The sequence below is a fragment of the Triturus cristatus genome, chromosome 3_2 (genome assembly GCF_964204655.1).
Source record: "Triturus cristatus chromosome 3_2, aTriCri1.1, whole genome shotgun sequence".
NCBI classification, from domain to species: domain Eukaryota; kingdom Metazoa; phylum Chordata; class Amphibia; order Caudata; family Salamandridae; genus Triturus; species Triturus cristatus.
In genome coordinates, this window is record NC_140584.1 from 281,849,938 (window position 1) to 281,870,248 (window position 20,311).

Consider the following 20,311-nt stretch of genomic DNA (forward strand, 5'->3'; position numbering starts at 1 on the left):
AAGCCCACCTATGTTTGCTGCTTTAGAATTCTTGGCTACACTAGTCTGAAAGAGGTTATACTGATTGACCAAAAGTGAGTGGAGATATCTTAGAGGACTCACGTTAGCAAGATCGCACTGAGAAGGAAAAGTGAGCTGAAGTCTAACTGACTGGATCACAGTGTGTGATGATTCTATATACATTTCCACATGCGTTTTTCCAAGGTATCCTAGGAGACTTTGTTGCTTAAGTCTAATAATGCTGTACCATATGAACCTGCCACAAGGATGCCAGCCCAGATACCATGAAATCATTATGCTCTCTTTACAAAAGACTATAATTTTAGTTTTGCCTGGATTTAAGGTCAAGTGATTTTTCGAGACAATAGGAACCAAAATCTGGCAATATTAGCTTAAATCCAATCGATGTGCAATTCATTAGGACGAGGTCATCCATAAGCAATAAACAGCGAAAATGCACACTATCTATTTTCGGGGAGAAAGACTGTCTCAGACAGCCTTCGTGGAAGATCAGCCAAACAGGGCAAACAGGGCTGGTGCTAAGACACAACCCTGCTTCAAGCCATTCATGAAGGAAAAACTCCTCAATATACACGTCAATCAACTCCACTGGTGCCCAATTAGAGGAATGGAGAGCTCGAAGAAGTGAAAGAAGGCCTATTGAAATATTCATCTCTGATAATTTCTTCAATCAATCTTCACATTTACCAAAGCAAAACCTGTGCGACAGTCAAACATCAGCATAAGTTTGTTACTTGTTCTACTGACTTTCGTGCAAATGACTAGTACAAAGCAGTGGTGACATTCCCTGAAGTCTCTTTTCTTAAGGGAAAAAAATCATCAACTATCCATTCATTCAGATGGTTTAGAGTTAGTTCAGAATAGACCTTGGCACAGTTGTCACTCAGGCTAATTAGCTGTTAATTTAATGAAGAGGTAGAATCACACTGTTTGTGGTTGGGTTTCACAACCTCTCTCTTACATGATAATGGAAGGGAAGCAGTTTCTGCCGCCGATCAAAAACACAGCTGCCACAGAACTGTCCAGCAATCCACATGAATATTACTGTGGGTAGATTATCCGGTCCGTCAGCTATGCCTATATTCAATTAAAGAGGAGAATTTGTTGTTGATTAGTGAGTAAATAAAACCCAAACAACATCGTACAGGTAGAGGCCTCCAGTATGACCATACAGATTACCCAGAATCTTCAGGGACAACACAAGGCATGGCTGACCGTAAATCTTGAGAACTGTGCTTTACTAATGTACAGACTTTCTTTTTGTCTACAGATTTATTAACTCCCATTATTTGGGACCAACATTTGTTGAAACCTACTTGTTCTTGCTTCTTTCTTCTTTAAAGGTTCCTATACGGGACCTGAAGAAATGTACATAACCTATTTTACTACACACTACAAGCCACTCTTCTTTTGAATGTAGATTTTTCTGAAACACGTTCCCGCAATTGAAAAGTAACGTCTAGTATCTTTTGCAACTTATGCTTACTTTCACCCTCAAAACTTGAAATATCACATCTTTTCTAAAGAACCTTTTTTTAGAGACTAAACATCACCCATGGGGCATTTTTCCATATCAGTTGTATACATGAATGTCTGCAATAGAACAGTCTAAAACACACTTGTTAATAAAAATACTTTTCTGCTCGAGACTCATTCCACCCTGCAAGTTGGAGTGTATAAACAAACACATAAAAAGGGCACACATTCCTGATGTTGTATTCTGCATCTTACCTGAGTCTCTGCACTGCTTAAGGAGTGGAGATCTAAAGAGGGGTCAGTCCTGAGTTCTGGTTCAGGAGCAGCAATAGGGGCTTTCAGCAAAATTTCCTCTTCTAGGTTGTCTTCTTTCTCTTCTGTGTCAACTTTTTTAGCTGACTGAGAATCCTTTTCTTCCACAACCTGTGATTTGGGCCTCTTAAGAAAAGATGAGAAAAGGCGAGACAACCCTTTGCCTTCCGAATGCCGGTCTTTACTCTTGTTCTGGTCTTCGTGTGCTGGTGTGTCCTCTTTGTTTGAAACACTGCCTGTAACTTTCTTTTTTCTCAATTTTGGCTCCTCGTTAGCTTTTTGGGGCTCCACATCTGGAGGGACTTCTTGGTCTCTAGCTACTGTAGTTTCCTCTTGTTTCTCTCCCTCACGTTTCTGTTGCTGTGGAGGATTCTCGGCATCAGCCACTATACTCTTCTCTGTTGTCATGGTAAGGTGATGGTACTGCAACCAAGCATCAAATAACGAGTCAACATGTTTTATAGATTACAATTGCAGTAAATCCCAAAATAAAAGCACCTACATCATGATACAAAAAAGGAAAAGTAATGACGTATTATAAAAATCAGACACTCTAAATTAATCATTAAACATAAAAGCATTTTGGGTACCTAATCTATTTCCTTACTGAAAATTAAATTATGGGTTAAAAAACGGACAATACAGGTGCTGGCTAGTGTTCTTTCACTCCACAGACTAACCAACATGCTGTTTAACTAAATCACAAAAAGAAAAGGGCATATAGCCATCCATGCATTTCACAGGAGTTAGGTCTTATCTAAGTCTACAGAACTAGACTTGTATTTGTGTCCTTGGGGTAGAAAGGGACCATTGTGAGTAAAGGACTTGTGAAAGAAAAGGCACTGCAGTCTGCAGTATCAGGGTGATTTTGTATGTTAATGGTGGCCCTTTATCTATCCATATGTTACAATGATATACAGAGTTAGGAATGACTGCCCGTGAATTACACTACTTTTTGTGGCAACGCTGGTTGCAGTGTCAGGATCCTATGTGAACATGTTATACTGTATTAAAGATCTTGATCTTTTAGGCTGTAGGGTAAAATAACAGGTTTTGGACGCATATTAATGTGTTCAATTATTTCCAGCGATGTATCACTACCTAGAATACTCATGGCGGATTGGCTTAGATTGTGACCTAGTCCTGGGTCATTGAGGGTCAACCTCAAATTTTTATCAAGACCACAGATTAGTCAATCGCTTTCTCTAGATTAGTCTTGCTGCACTTAGTTGTACCAACTTCCAAATCTCTGCATTTACCAGCATGCGTTATGTTTTCTGCTTGAATAAAACTGCTTCTACATGTAACTACAACAACTGTCCTAGTCGCCCCTACCTCTGATTGTCTCACACTGGCCAGCGAAAGGCATTTTTGTTAGGCATTTTGGTGGAAACATGGTTTTGTTCACACCCTCCAGAAGTCGAGCCCCATTTCTATCCTGAATTGAGACTGCAGGAAATGCTCGACACAAGGAAGGATGAAAGACCAGCAGAGAATTAATTAAGAGATCTGTTCATATTATTGCAATGTTGTGACCTTGAGACACATTGCAATATCTTATTGGCATTAATGAAAGACTAAAAGAAGAGCATGTAAAATAACAGACCACCTATGCTTCTCAAATAAAAATATATCCCTGCAAGTGTCTCCATCAGTGAGCATTTATCAATATTCGAATTATTTGCACTGTGATAGAATTGCAACAAGCTCCTCATTCAGAAATCTGAATCATAGCTGAAACACTACAAATAGAAAACATTACCATTAGAAAATAATGACATCTTCAAAAGTACAAGACAAATTAAACAATGGAACCGCATTTCCAATAACACAATTAACATTAACAGGACCATCCGAGAACATTTATGGAGTCATCAATAAAACCATTGCAGTCCTCAGTCCACGTGAGCAGAATATTAGAGGAAATAGGTGAAACAAGTCAAATGCAGTACAATTTCCATAGACATCAACGCTCAAAACCTCTTTTCACGAGTTTAGGCAGAGAAGCTCACACTGAATATTGACGGATGAGGAATGAGAGCAGTGGGGAAGGGAAAGTTCCTACAACAACCAGTTGGCGAATGGCAAGGACGGCTTACTAGGCCTCAGACTAACTAGACTGCAGTTGGGAGGCAGGCACGATGCCAAAAGGGCCCTGCATTGTGACACACGGATGGGGATGCTTCTTTAGAACAGACCGGCTTCCCTGTCTGGCTTTCAAATAGTAAAGCAACACGTGAACACCATCTACTGAGCGCATCACTGACTAACTGAAGATTAGCTGGAATAAATCAAGAGGATGTGATCTCCATCTCAAGAAACACTTTATTAACACCCTGTAGTTCGTGTTGCCTCCTAAATCAAAAAAGAAAAAAGATTCACAGAATGTCAAATACATTTTTCTCGTTTTAAAGGGCTTCCTAATTGTACAATGGGTCGGCACACAATAGCTCGATCCTTGGCTTCTTGTTGGAATGTGGATTCGTTTGTTAATATCCAGGCAGATATTAAGATCATTAGCCAACATTTCAAAATACAACAGATGGCACACGCCAACACTCTAACACTAGAAGACCATACCAGGTTTTCTGGAAGCTCAACTTCGGCGAACGTTTAAAGTTGAAGGGCCAAAGGAACATAACAGGTCGTATTTACTGCCAAAAAGAAAGGTGTGTGGCATGCATGCAACAAACGAAGGTTCAGGATCCACACATTTCAGAAGAGAAAGGAAGCTGCATGTATATGTGCAGGCATACTATACATGATGCACGCTTGAAGGGGTAATACCAAAGTATAAAGGTTTCTATTTTAACAGTATTAGGAGCAGTTTTTCATGCGGCCATTAAATGGCAGGATACCCACAAGCTGATAAGGTGAAAGAGTCAGGATGTAATTTCTAGTTACTAGGTTGCGCTACCGTGAGCTTTGCGTCAGTCCACCTAAGCCATTAACTTTCATGGTTTGCCGCAGCTTTGATGGGCTAGTTTGTCAAGGCCACAGCATTTCGATGATGGTTACATCATGTAGCCCTTTCGTTAAACTGCAATTGAAAAAATAAATTACCTACAGGATAAATGCAAGTCCTTGCGTGTGCACTTTGATGTAGTCACTTTGCTGGGGCAACAACAATTTCATTGTTGAAGGCTGGTTTACTGCTTATTGTCTGAATGTGTAAGTCTATGATAAAACTGAGCATTCATTTGATTTACTTTGCTGTCTTATGTCAGAGTTACTGTATTTTTCCGGTCAGAAAAAGATGTGCACACACCTAGGTTTTCTTATAGAGGCAACACAAAGTCCCTTTCTCAAAAGTATAGCAGTACTTACCAAACCTACATACCACTTTTATCAGTTATTATACTTGCCATATATATCTAAAATACCATACCTACCCAGCATAACTACCATGCATACTAACATACCCCCTGTACTGCCTGTACCTACCATTCCTACTGTATTTCACCTACTTTATCTAACCCAACGTACCATGCCTTCTATACCCAACATACCTACCTACAGTACCTAACCTACCACAATTCACTTGCCATAACAAACTTATCTATTATTCCTACTTAACCTGATTGATCTATTCATCACTAACCTACCTCCAAAATCTAATCATACCTAACCTACCACCTAAACCTAACCTACTACCCATTCCTAGCTTACCATACCAACGTGCTACAACTACCTACCATAAGCAATCTACCATTCCTACCTTATCCCACACATACCATACTACCATTACAAACCTACCTATATACATACATACTGTATCTACCCGCCATACCCAACCACCAAACATAAGCACTACTACTTAACTTGCCTGTTGTACCGGACGTTGTATAACAAAACTATATCTGATCTATTGCACCTACAATATCATATCCAATATAATTACCATACATAGCTACTGCACCCAACATACTTGCTCTACTTTACCAACCATAGCTGACCTACCAGACTTTCCATAGCTAACTACCATACCAAATCTATCAAACTTTTTACATAGTTAACCAAAACATAGCAATCCTACATAAACCCACTTACCAACCATACCAACTTACCAAGAATATAACCAACTACCATACACATAAATCTACCTTACTCAAAATATGTTACCTACCATAACATACCTTGCATATCTCACATCTGTCTTGAGGAGCCAGTTTCTTAAAAGGGGGGAACACTGTGCCTGTGTGATCTCTCGTAGACACTTAAGGTATGCAGCCTAACATACAAAGCACTTTTGTCTAACCCCATGGACCACTAGAAATAGCCTACGGTACTACAGCCTGCATTGGGAAAGTGGAAGGGAATGAAAATGTGAATGTCATTGATTCTTTAAAAATAGAAATACTTTTGGACTTTGCAACTACTCATTTTATAAAGGCAATACATATATTTATGGGTATCGACTGCCCTGGCTGCCCACTCCTGACTGAGAGTCTAAAAAATTAAGTACCTAATCACTATGGCCCTCCAATGAACAAAAAAAAAAAACCAGAAAGAACACATTTAAGTTCCTTTCAAGATACATTGTTCTGAAAAGTCGGCCCCAGGAACCACGTGTTCTGTTTTAATAAACTATTTTTACACTAAATTTGATGCTGTGGATTGGATAGGGGATAATGTCAAGATATCTATTGCAGAATGAATTTTGAAAAATCAAGCCATGCTACGCAATTTGTGTTTCCATGAAAATAAAATTCTTAATTCATTGGCAGTTTCAAAAAGATGTCAATCACTGCAGAAAGAACCGATAAACTTAGTCACAACAGAAATTGCAGAAGGCTGACAGACCCAGAATGTATGACTATTACGAGACCAAAATAAGCCATAACAGTTTGTTTCTCATTTGGTGAAGATCGTTAAATATATCGATTAAAGACTTAACATATAATAAAACAAATTACAAATGCAGTATCCTTATTGAAAACTGACAGACGAGAAAAATACTCAACGTTGCTTTTTCAAAGTTTAAAAAAATTGCAGTGGGTATGAACAAGATTTTTTTGGGCAAATGAGAATTTCAACAGTGCGCATGACCCACTTGGCTCACTCCAAGGAGGCAGAGAAACGCAGACGTCCGGCACTTTGCCATTAACTTCACCTCACAGCACACCTAGAATTCCGTTGTAATCATGTTACAAGCAAACAACATACAAGTTCATAAAATGCAAAGCTCGCCTACTCTTTTCCACGTTAATTCTCCTCCTAGTCACATCCACATTTCCCTTTGAACCTTGCATTCTGCTACCAGGTTCTTTTTCAAAAAGCCTCATCTGGACTTTTCAGTGGATAATGTGCGTGGTACAACCAACAAAAACATCACCTGAACGAAAAACACAAGCAGCCCTGCATAGGTACACTAAAGAAGAATCAATTTACTAACCTTTGTACTGATCATATATGTCAAAGCCCCTACACTAGTACTTGGGAGACCTTGCTAGACTTAATTTGAACGAAGTCACAAACGCAGCAAACTGACTTTTAACACACACACAAGGCCACAAGCTTAGATAATTACATGCAATAAACAATCATTTCTCAAGTTAAAAAAAAAAAATCAGAATTTTCAGGGTTAGGGCCTTGGTTGCTTGATACAGATGTGGCCTCCAGTTCAACACGTTTATTAAATCTAATTGTGAGAAGTAAAAACATGCTGTGCAACAGCGATAAGAAGACATATTTTGTGGTCTATACATACATTATCAAAATGGTTATTTAAACGTTGTAAGCAGTCTTGTGCTGAATACATTTTTCACTAACAGTTATTTTTTCAGTTACTATGAAGTACTAGACCACCAAATATTTACAAAATAATTTCACAGTATATGAACAATATGTTCAAAACAAATTGCTTGTTATTGGGGCGGTGGGGGGGGAGGGGGTGTTAAGGACCCAAATATATGGAAAGATAACAATGAACCCAGATCTGATCATAGTTTGACACTATGAAATTAACAGAAATAATTGTACACTCATGTTTGAATGTCCCGCTGGTTTTAGCAAATTATAGAACTTTGAATTCATCTGAAAACATTTGCATTGCAGAACAGTTTAAAACACCGTGCATCTTCAGTTATTTAAACTTCATAGAAAGTATTTTTTCTTTCTTTAACCCCCCTTCTCCCCCAGGTGTCAATCTGTACAGCTAAAGGCCTGTCACCCATGATTAACAGTAGTGAGTATCATCCATAAGAAAACATTGTTTTTTCGTATTTTTACATATGCAAAATGAAATTCAGACAGGAAAATAAATAGCTTTCTCTTTGTATGTATCTGTAATAAATCTGAAAAACGGGCAAACTGGATTCTCTATTATATTAAATGGTATTAGATTAGGTTTGTATTACATAGAATAATATATAGTCTTTACATGAGTTAATAGTTTATCTAACCAAGATAGAAATAATAACCATTAACACATATCTTGCAATGCTGAGAGTGGTGCAGCCAAACAGATTTGAAGGTTACATTCTGGTACAGGCCATCAAATGAAACTCTCACTATAGAGAACTGTGTTTTCAGAAGAACAAGAGAAAGGAGGCAGTGTTAAGCGGATATAGTCATTCTGCGCAACATACATGTGACCATAGGTGTAGTAAATGCAGTTAACCATCTAGATGTGGGTATAATTCCATCTGGTTGTAGGCCATGTAAAGGTCCAGAACACTAAAACATGTTGCTTTCCCCATTGTGCATAGCATTAGATGGATGCGGCGTAAGAGGGGTGTCTCAATCCAAATGTTACTATTAATGTCACGTAAATCTACACATAACCCGATGCTATCCCCTTGAGCTTTCTTGGCTATGACCACGGGGCCTACCCAATCCAAGCATTCTATGGGTTGTATGATGCCCAAATCTTGCAAGAGCCTTTTTTAAGACGGACACTTAGGTCAAGCACTAAATGTCTCCTTACCCCTCGCAGAATCCGCACCGCCAGGAACGGTGGTAGATCTTTCTCTTTTCTCGCACCTGCTATCTGGAATAAGCTTCCATCACATCTCCTCTCCATCCTTTTTTTTTTTTTTTTTTAATATTTTTATTGGCATTTTTGTTTTTTCCTTATCACAAAATAAGAACAACCAAACAAACAGGTCAGCACTGGTCAGCACACCCACTTTGCTTATCGGCCACCCCCCCCCCTCCCCCTTCATACAAGGAGTCCGTTCACATCCGCCCATGCTCCTGGGCTGCTCATACATTCCGTAAACTGTGCAGGACCCCCCTCTCAGCCACCCTTCTAGAGACCCCCCTCCAGGCCATGATATTTCCTCCACCGGGACCATACCCTGCGAAATTTCTTGGGACATCCCCGCGCCTTGTATGTAACCCTTTCTGCCGCCATGTATAGGTCGAGACCCCTCCTCCATTCCTCTAGTCAGGGTGGCGTGGGCACTCCCCAGTATTTCGCCACGTCCCTCTTTGCCACCACAAGGGTGAGAACCAAGAAGGTCAGCAGCGGGCGAGTGAGGTCTACATCGTTCGTCATGCCCAGTAACACCAGTTGGGGATCCTCCTGCAGTGGAACCTCTAGCACTTTACCTAATTCCCCCAGGATCCCTCGCCAATACTTCTGAATCTGTGGGCACATCCAGAGTATGTGATAGAAGTCCCCTCCTTCCCGTCCGCTTCGCAGACAAGACGTGTCCCCTATCCTTCCCATTTTGTACAATCTTAGTCTGTCAAAATAGGTCCAATGCAGGATATTAAATTGTATCAGCCGCAGCCGAGACTTGATCGCCACTTCTCGTGGGTGCATGAGAACTGTGTCCCAATCCACATCGTCCATCTCACCCACTTCTGTCTCCCAGGTTGCTCTAAGCGCCCCCAGAGTGTCGGGCATGTTGTTCATGAGGGTCCGATATGTGAGGGAAACCGCTCTCTCTATCACGTGTTCCTGCAGCAGGCGCCCCTCCAGGGGTGCGTATTCCGGGAGTGAGGCCGTCTGCAGCCCTCCCGCCCTCCAGGCATGCTTCAGCTGCGCATATTTGTAATACTGTGTGAGGAGTAAGCCAAATTCCGTCCTAAGTACCGAGAAGGACTTCAGTTCCCCCCTCACTAGCACGTCCCCCAACGTCGACACCCCAATGGTATCCCAGTGTTTGAACCCTCTCAACTTATTCAGTTCCGGTAACCACGCGCAGTGCCATAGAGGCGTTTGTCTAGTCAATTTCCGATCCCATCCAATCACCCGGATCGCCCTTTTCCATATCGCCAAGGTGAGTCTAGTTGCCGTCAGTAACCGTCCCGTTCCTTTACCACCATAGAGATAGTGATTGTATGAGTGTGCGCTCATGGCGAACAGCTCTAAGGCATACGATGGGTGCATGGCAGGGGCATGGAACCAGTTGTTAATGGACACTAGGTGTTCCGCCCAATAGTACGCCTCAACGTTGGGAAGCGAGATCCCCCCGCTATATTGGTGCCGCTGCAGGGTCTTTAGCGCCACCCTGGGTTGCTTGCCTAACCAGAGGAAGCTACGAACGTCCGAGTTGATCTCCCGGAAGACCCTTCTGGGAACTGGATAATATTCATTTTGGAACGCGTACAGGAACCTGGGTAGCGTCATCATCTTAAACATGGCTGCGCTCCCCAGTATCGTAAGCGGCAGCCGTCGCCATCTGTGAGCGTCCTCTACAAAGTTGTTAAGAACCCTTCCGACATTCTTACTATAAGAGACGCTCTGGTCAAGCGTTAGGAACACTCCAAGATAATGAAACCCTTCCTTCGTTGTCTGGAAGCCCCCCTGGATCGTACAATACCGACTTGTGCCAGTTAACCCTATATCCCGAGTGGGCACCGTACCGTTCCAGCTCTGAAAAGATTATCGGGATCGTCGTGGCTGGGTGGGTAACATAGAGAAGGACATCATCTGCGTAAAGGGATATTTTTTCCTCCATCTCGTCTTGTGGTCCCTTTCGAAAACCCCTAATCCCTGGGTGCTGTCTGACCAGCGCCGCCAGTACCTCAATTGTCAGTGTGAAAAGCAGGGGGGACAAGGGGCACCCCTGCCGTGTAACCCTACAGATAGGGAAATCCCCGGAAGTGACCCCATTTACTCTCACTCGTGCCATTGGGTCCGTATACAGCAGTCGCATCCACTGGCGGAAGACGGGTCCGAAGCCCATGCGCCCCAGGACCCCCTCCAGGAAGGGCCAATGTACAGCATCGAATGCCTTCTCTGCGTCCAGGGAGAGAAACTAGTGGGGATCCTGCCTGCCGCTCACCGCCTGCAGCCAGTTATGCGATCTCCGTAAATTCAGTCTCGTCGCTCTGCTTGGGAGAAAGCCCGTCTGGTCCAGGTGAACCAAACCCGGGAGCACCTTCCGCAGCTCTCCTCTCCATCCTTGACCATAAGCTATTGCGCAGGGAATTAAAAACCTGGTTGACCATCTATAATGCCTGCATATCTGATCATCAGTCTGCACAGAGTCTACGCTAGCGCCATGAGACCTCAGGGTGATATGTGCGCTTAATGGGTCCCTCTGACTTGACTTGAAGCGGTCTCACTCTCCTGTTGAGCCGGATAAAAACCAAATCACTGCAAGGTGTGTATTTGGTGTTAAAGGGAAGGGCTGGATCGCGCGTGTGAGAAGTTGGCCTGGCATATGCTGTCTCCTAGTTATAGGGGACACCTTGCACCAGTCCAATTCGACTCTTATTGAAGATAGGTTTAAGACAACCTTTAAAGAAAGCTATCCTAGTGGTAGCTGTGGAGAGCAGCCTTCAGGCTAAGTCTTGAAGGAGTGTTAAGCTTATTGTTTTACCATAGATAACCCCTTGAATGACCAAATGAAAGAGTAGCCCACACAGGTATATATATAAAATATATGTATTTATTCTAGACAGAATCCCACAGTCTCTTTATGAGGCTAGTGGCAAAGTTACAATTCAAACAAGCATTTATAAACACAAAAAATAGCACTGGAGTCACAGGGCCCCAGGGGGGGACCAAACCATATATCAAAAAAGTGGTATAAGAACCACGACAATTCTACAGACAATGCCTAGGGCATTTAGGATCGCTGGCCCCTTAAGAATCCACCCCAGGTTATGAGGAAGGGGACCCACGGGAGGCGCGTGCAGTGGAAATAGCTGCTATCGGGATCTCTATTAAAACCTATGGAGAATGTCGCGGTTTGATTTACACAGATTAAAGACACTTCTAGCAGGAGTTCAAAGTTAAAACTTTAGAGTTAAGCTTTTGAGGAGCCCACTACCACGAGAGTACAGAGGTACCACTGTTACCTGCCCCAGGGAAGCCGGGTGCATCGGTCGTTTTCGATGTCGGGTCACGGGCTGATTTTCAATGGGAAAATGTTCAAAAGTGCTGCTAGCCAAAAGCGTTGATGATGCCGTGAAGATTAAAGTTGTAGAAGTTGTAGAGAAGAACCTGAAAGCAGAGGGGACAGAGTCTGGGTCACGGCACAGTGACCAGGGAGCTCAAAGCAAAGAGCCCTTCAATGTCGGGTGCTTCAAGTGGAAAGAGGTGTAGCTTGGATCTGCAGCCACGGGCTCCGGGAGGCTTCAAGGAAGGCCAGCTTCTGGAGGGCGACTGTCCCACGTCGGATGAGGGTCGCTGCGGTGTTAGTGTCCGGATTGGATCCACTAAGCCTTGGCAACCGCAACCCACGCAAGATGAACAAATCAGCTACTGGTGCAGACCCACGAGGTCTGTGAGAGGTCTCCTTTGGAGAGACTGTAGAGCAGGCTTGGAGCAACGAGGGAAACTCTTAGATGTCGAGATTGTCCTCCGCTCGGGCCCACAAGTCGAGAGACAAGGGACCGCGGAAGGCAGCAAAATGGAGTGCGTAAAAGGGAGCCCACGGGCCTCCGGAGGGGGCTAGGGCGCTGATCTTTGGCACAAATGCTGCTTGGTGGTTGGCTCAATAATGGGCCAAAGCAAAACTTCCCCACTGGTCAGGGTCGTGTGCTACGCAAGAGGTAGCCGGTGTCCTGGGGTATTGGGAATCTCGGCACCCACGCGGTCCACGGTGCTCAGGTTCGTTGTGCACACTCACTGGCCTCTGGGATGCTTAGGAAACCCACCTCAAGGGTGCTGGAAGTCGTCGAAGTCCATAGGAGCAGCGAGGTTCCAACCGGGTCACTTGCAGTGTTTCAGGTGCCTGCCAAGCAGGGGAGTAACAACTTTACCCCAAGGGAGATTTCTTCGGTCAGCTGGGCAGCAGCAAGTCGAAGGTCAAGACTGTAAAGTTCAAGATTAATCTGAGGCTCTGGGGCCACGTTATTCTCCTTTATCCCCAAGATTAGGGGAGTGTCCAGAGTAGTGTCCACCAATGAGTGGTGAGGCGGGAAAGGGTGGCTACACCCTCTCCCCTTTGTGTGTTTCCCGCCTGGGCGAGGGGCAGGATGCCCCTGAACCGGTTCCAAGCGGTGTATGCAGAATGCAGGCGCTGTAGCTGCCTACGTGCAACTCTGAAAGGACATTTGGTGCACCCACCCGGTTCCAATCCACATTATCCTGTCTGGGGAGATGCTAGCACCTCCCTGCCACAGGAGCCCTATTGTCCAGCTGGCGAGGCTGGGATTTTCCCCAGCAACAGCCAGCCAGGGTCATGTAGGTGGCGGGTAGTAGCCATTTTGTACTACTTGTGCACTTTTAAATTGGTGTCTAAATTCTGCCGCTTTTCCCATATCGCCCCTCTAGCATGGGGGGAATCGTACCCTCATGCCCATGGCTGGACTGGGGGTATGATTCTTACATGTTTGACACCAAACACGATATGGTTCTGTGTAGCCATTCTCAAGTTATCGCGTTATCGCGATAGACTTATAATGCGGTTAAGAGTATATGGTATGGCTACACTACAAACAACCCAGCAATTATTTTACGAAGGTTGCAGAGAGGCCCTACTCATGTAGGGGTCCCCCCTCACACATACCTCAGCACCCTGCCTTGTAGGATTAGCAAGGCCTGCTATAGGGGTGACCTATGAGAGTATATATGTTGTAATGGGGTGGGATATAGGGTACCTATATCCCTGTAAGGGGTGCTAGCACCACCTTACCCAGACTACAGTAGTGGTCTAGTGGTGTCAGTTTGTATGGCTGTCCCAGGGTGGCACAATAAGTGCTGCAGCCCTGGTAGGCCTACTGAGGGACCCATGCCCTGGGTACCTAGGGTACCATCTACAAGGGACTGTCAGGGCATCCTCAGCATCCAATTGGTTTGTACCTAGGATACTCACATCAGTTTTAGGGAGAAAGCAGATAGGCTGGGGTCCTGGATAGCAGGATCCCAGCCAGACTAGTCAAAAACCACTCAAATACCAGGCAAAAAGTTGGGGGCAACCATTAGTCAGATTCCACCTTCCTACAGCGCGTAATGGAGGATGAAATTCACAACAAGCTCTGTCACGTCCTATCAACTTACGTCAAACCTCCTGATGTAGGGGTCATGGAGGGGGGCAGATTTTTTTTACATTTTTTTTTTACAACTGTTAGCTTTGGTCTCTAGTCAGGTAGATGTACACAAGTCCAACTTTCAGCCCCCAAGGCCCTCCATGCCCTGATACTGGAACTCAAGTCCTTAACAAGTGCGGGTAAACATTATTATCCCCCTCTTCAAATTGTCAGAAAACGCAAGGAAGAGCTAAGAGGATGGATAGATATTAGCACCACCAACTATGTAATCAGAGTAAAAAAAATGTTAGGTTCAAGGTCAATGTTACTGTGTAGCGGAGAGCAGAGGCGAAGGGAGAAAAAGGCATTCAGCATTGCAAGGCATACTGCACAGCCTATTGCTAGCCGAGCTGAAAAGTATATCCCTTCTACTCAGACAACAAGGAGCTCATGTTTAGCAATGTCCCTGCCTCCAGATAGAGATGCACTTGCAGTGAAAAGTGAATCCATCCACCAGTGCCTTCACTGTGCCAGCCTCCTCCTCCCTAGAAAACCGGATAGCTGCTGACACAACCCTCGCCACTCCAGAGTCAGACACTTTGGCCAATTCCTCTCTCCTTCCACCCTCCCTCTTGATTATACCCTCCACACACTTATTTGCTGCCCCTTTACTCTCACTTCCCCAGGCTGCCCGAGGAACTCCCTTCCCCTTCCAAGGAATACCAAACAGGAGATGTGTGGCTCTAGGAGGGGAGAGAAGAGGCAGAACATCAGAAGCAGCAGCCAGAGTTGGGAAGAGAGATACCCTTCTTACCTCTGCTCCCACAATCCTGCTTACACCATACACCAACGGAACCTGTATTCGGGAAGCAGTGCTAACTTGAAGGTCCCAGTACTCTAGGGTACCTATTGATGTAATGGAGAATATATTTGAAACATAATTACTTGAGAGACAAGAGTTTAGAAGGTCCTGGAATTTAAGGTACCTTCAAAGATATATACCGGTAATCTTAGCGGTTTGGCACGCATTAGGAATTGGAATGAGATACGATGGCTTCTTGTTAGAGGGACTATGGTGCAGCATCTGAAACTGGATTCAAAATAAAATTCTGGAGTATAACTTAACACATTGTGAAGGAATTAATGAGGAATACATTGAAATAAGGAAACTGAAGCCCTGAGGAAGTCGCTTGGGTTAATCCCTATTGCGACGAAACGCGTTGGGAGTGGAAGAAGTCTTACAAGAATAAAGAAGAACAAGAGTTCTAACAACTGCTATTGCTTATTGAGTTTTCATATATACGTTCAAAAATTATTGCGTGCGCATCAACAGCTTTTGTTAGTTTAATCAATCTCAGATTGAGACATTTTGGGAATTGGGTGGTATTCCCTAGTGTGATAGCACCGCGTATACTTTGATTGGATCAGTGAATATTATTGTGGATTCCTGTTGGAGCGCTAGGTTCTTTTTCCCTTACACCCATCAAGTTCACTGCTTACACCATACTTCCCTAACAGCCACAGGTTCTGCCCCTCTAGGTGGCGCTGATCAAGAGCGGTGTGAGGCTGAGAGGAGAGAAGAGGCAAGCCCTATGGAGGAGCAGCAGGAGTCAGGAAGAAACGTATAGCAAAAAAAAGTTTGTACCCGGTGTGCATATCTATGTTCAAGTGTTTAAGTGCATGTCTGTGTATTTGTATGAATTTGTGTAAGTCGTTGTGGATGAGTGCAAGTCTGTAAGTGCATGACTGTGTGCTCTAATGTCTGCGTGAGCAGATGAGGAGCAATAGTTTTGGACCACTGCCTCTGCTTGTGAAATACTGGGATTGGCAACAAACAGACACTGGTACAATGGTGTTCATTCCTACTGAAATACAGGCCTTGACACAATGGTGGTAACCTCTGGCAGTATGCTGGTCCTGGGACAACTGTGGTAATTTTTGGTGAAATGAAGGTGCTGGCAAAACACTGGTAATCCATTTCAAAAAGCTGGCCATCGCACATTGCTGGTAAATATTGGGAATGTGTCAATCGTGATACAATGGTGGTAATATCTTTCAACATGCTGGTCCACTCCTGCCACAATGGTAGTATATCCTGCTACAATGGTGGCCCTGCCACAGAGGTGCAATATGCTGGCAATATGCTGGCCCTGGCATGCCTTCTACTTGGCTCTGGCCATAAGATAGGTAGCAGCCCTCTCAAGGAATACATTCCTGACAGATCCCCAGCACGCTGCGACTACATGCCCATCTCAACATCCAATGCAAGACACTCGGACCCCCCCCCCCAAAAATTAAAAGCAGCGTCCGTACCATCCCAAAACACGGTCTTTCAACCTTGGTCTCGACTAGACTTAAAAAGGTGAACAGAATACTGACCCAGGGGCACACCACTGTTCTCCACCCTAATGAGATTCCTCTCCAAAGAAGGCTGGGGCGAAGAACAAACACTATTCTGGAAGAGCATAAACGACTCTCAATCTACTTAAAAGGGCCTCATTAAAGGACTGAACAAGCTGAAAATGCAGTTTAAAAAGCCTATTGAGTTAGACTTTTTGAACTCTTCCAAAAGTATACAGAAGAAATATTAAAACTCCTGCTATCCATACTTTCTAACGCCAAAAGCAATAGGACTAGCTAAAATAAATAAAAAAATCTTGTCTTCTTCCAAAAGAGCACTAGAACCTCTGCGTGACCCATGCAGGCACTGTGTTCCCCTCCAAAGTTGTACATTGAAGGCTGTCTTCCTCAAGACTTTTTTTTTTTTTTTATTTTTTTTTTTTTAAGTATTTAGCACTTTTTTCACTTACTGGGTAGGCTGTAGGTAAAGGAGATAAGAGATTTATTTATGGGTTCCGGAGTAGCGTGCTACTCGCCAAATAAGTGCCTCAACACCCTATCAGGGGTAACAAGCGCTATATAAATGTAAACTATTTCCCTCTTCTACCCCTCCGCTATCCTTCTGAATACGAATAACTGACTAATCTATCCACCACTCATTACTTGCATATTTCACTATACTAATTCAACACTAATCCTTTATGGGTTCCATAGTAGTGCGATACTCGCCAAAAAAGCGCTTCAGCACCCCATCAGGGGTAACAAGCGCTATATAAATGCAAACCTTTTTCCCTCTTCTATCCCTCTGCTATCCTTCTCGATCCAAATAACCGACTAACCCATCCACCACTCAAATTACTTTCATTTTTCACTATACTAATTCAACACTGATCCTTTATGGGTTCCTGAGTAGCGTGCTACTCACCGAAAAAGCGCTTTGATGCCTTGTCAGGTGTAACAAGCACTATATAAATGCAATTACAATACAATACTGGTATGGAAAACAGTTTTAGCTCCTGAATAACAAATTAAATATGACAAATGCATTTTTGTGACTCTACATTGTATTCGAATGATTAACCTAACAGTGTGAATAGGTCTACTAAAAATAATATCAGGACACTTGAAAAATAATGTCAACTGATATGTCTCTTTTGGCATACTCAAAAGGAGTAACGAAAAATTAAGTGTGCAAGTTAAAAAAAAAAATTATGTAATATGTAGTGTAACCTCCATAAAAATAAGGACCCACCCCCTTCAGAGCACCGATTATGTAGCACAAAGGTGGCATTCCTCAATAACAGGTGGTAATCTCCGGCAACCTGGTCACTGTGGCACAATGCTGGTAATCCCTTGCCTATTGCAGGCAACAATGGCAAGATTGTGGTAAGGCACAAACATTAATGACTGTAAATACATTAGAGTTCAGGCAGGCTCAGTGTAGAACAAGTGCAAGTGAAAGTATGTAACTTGCAGGTTTGCGTACATGCAGAGTTAACTTCTCCAAACCCCACACCAAACATCTTTGCCATTGCCAGGGTTTCGGTTGGGCAATGCAAAACCGATTACATTTATAAAAGGTTTGTTGTTTTTTTTAAATACACCTAGTGTGTATGCAGTACAATGTACCTTTATCACTGTTCAATGTCTCCACCACTCATCCACACATGTCCGCTGCCTCTTGGGGAGTCTACCCAGTTCAGAAACCGGTCTCATGATGCGTTCTGATGAAAGCCGGAACATTATCCGTTAAAAATGCCTTCCCATGTATAAACTGTAATAAAACGTTACCAACCAGTTACGAGTCTATATGTAACACATCTTGTGCCTTGAGTAAAAGTAACTAAAAATATATAAGTGCAGGTTTCACGGCAAGCATATATACTGGTAAGGAAAAAGGAGTTGAGACGTCCGAGTTGGTTCTGTTCTTTGCCAACTGGCAGCAGTTCCACGATCGTTTTCACTAGCTTTATTTTTACTACAAAGGCCAACAATAGACGGACACTCAAAGCTGATGCATCTTTGGAAACGACTTGTGCTCAGCTACTTTGGTTGGACGATGAGGTTTAAAAACGTCCCCAAATTAATTTTATGCACGATTAAAAAAAATAATCTTCGGCAATATGGAAAAAGATTTCTTTCAAAGAGTTTTAAGGACAGAATAAAACGCTGCACTATCTTAATAGTGTCCACAGTTTAGATTTCACTTGCTCTGGTTTATCTCAGTTACAATCTTGTAAACCTTGCTTACAGCTTGTCACCAGGCCCAGAGTTCTCCCATCTGCCGCGTGGGTGACACCTGCCACTGGCAGTGTGGAGGGACACATGCTCCTACCTCAGCTGGCAGCGGTCCTCCGCGGCCCCTGGAGACCCCAAGCGTATCACACTTACATGACAAGCACTTTATTATCCAACGTCGGAGCCTAATCCGGGTAATTATGCTAACACCACGGCTGCCAAATGCACTCGGCACTATAGGAGGGGTCACACTTAATTCAAGCCTCGCGCCGCCTTGTCAGCCTCCCTCCCCGCCAGTGATTGTCCGACGAGCGCGCACAGCTGAGCTCGGTAATTCATCATATGACCTCCTGTATCAAACTGAAGCAGGCGCGGGGGTCCGTCCGACTGGCTGCTGCCAACGTGCCCGCGGACTTCTCTCGCCGACATAAGATGAGAAACACGAGATGAGGCGCTACAGCGACGGAGAAACAAGCTCCGAGCTCATGCGTAGAGCACACGGACGTGACATCACTCTTTACACCAACAAACGTATACACGGAGAATCAGCTACTGCAAATGCACCAGGCGTGTTAAACTGAAGTAGGAGCACCTGAAGGTAGGCTTATGGTTCCTCTGCACTTTGTCTGCGAGTCACCCACGATGTGAACCCTTTGAGGCGCGGCCAGTAGTGTTAAAAACTACTCGTGAGCATCTTCCATACCAAAGACTTAACTTGGATCTTAGAAACCAGGCCGATCCAAGAACAGAAGTCCTGCAAGTCACGAAACTGAATTCTGAGCTAGAGCTACGAGGGAATAGGACAAAATACGTCCTGGAATCAAGGCCTTACCAATAACATAATGCTCGCTATACAAAGGCCAATGCAATGACATAATTGCTGCTAAATGTTGTGAGATGAGATTACGCTAACGTTTATTTTGTGCAGCATCCACTAAGAGACAACTGAACTATTTTGAAATTATGCTTTAATTTTCTACACAACGCAAAACAGAATACAGCTAACAAACACAAACAAAAACACTTATTAGCGACTGCCTTTCCATCCAACAAACCCTTCTGGGTCCCCAGGAAAAGACAAAAGAGACAGCTGCCCTTCAGACAGTGACACAGCATGCCACTGTGCGCTTCTGGAGTCTCATGTGCAGGTTCCCCTTGCTCGTATATTAAACAGCCTCTTGGCTAACAGCCCCTGCTGAGCCCAGCCTAGTTATGAATATTCCACATACTGTCTGCAGAGCTCAGAAGGTAGGGGACTTCTGGAAAAAAAAATGGGAACTGGATGTCAACACTTAATTTTAAAAAGGGTATGCTATCGGAAAGTACTGATTCGTTAAAAACGTTATTAAAAGGATTGTGGGGAGTCATTAAAATATAGATTTATAGATGGGTAACGAGTTTTGACATCAACTGTTGCTACGTCAAATACGTGACTTACCAGATTTAGAATCTTGTGCAAACAGTAGAGACTTTCGGCAGAAGCCATGCAAAACATAACATGTTATGATTGGATGCCATGGTTACAAAGAGAACACGATTTACTGTTTCA

At 43.7% G+C, this 20,311-nt stretch overlaps 1 protein-coding gene across 15 annotated transcripts in view; it reads right to left on the reverse strand.

Annotated features, from left to right (window-relative positions):
* EPB41 (erythrocyte membrane protein band 4.1) overlaps positions 1 to 20,311 on the reverse strand; it is a 796,630-nt gene that overhangs the window by 510,232 nt on the left and 266,087 nt on the right. For 14 of the 15 annotated variants that reach the window (XM_085647607.1, XM_085647620.1, XM_085647608.1 and 11 more), the window contains exon 2: positions 1,753 to 2,232. In XM_085647607.1, coding sequence (XP_085503733.1) covers positions 1,753 to 2,217 — 465 coding nt within the window. In that variant the 5' untranslated portion in view covers positions 2,218 to 2,232. The remainder of the gene's footprint in view (positions 1 to 1,752; positions 2,233 to 20,311) is intronic. The other variant, XM_085647621.1, reaches the window with a different exon arrangement.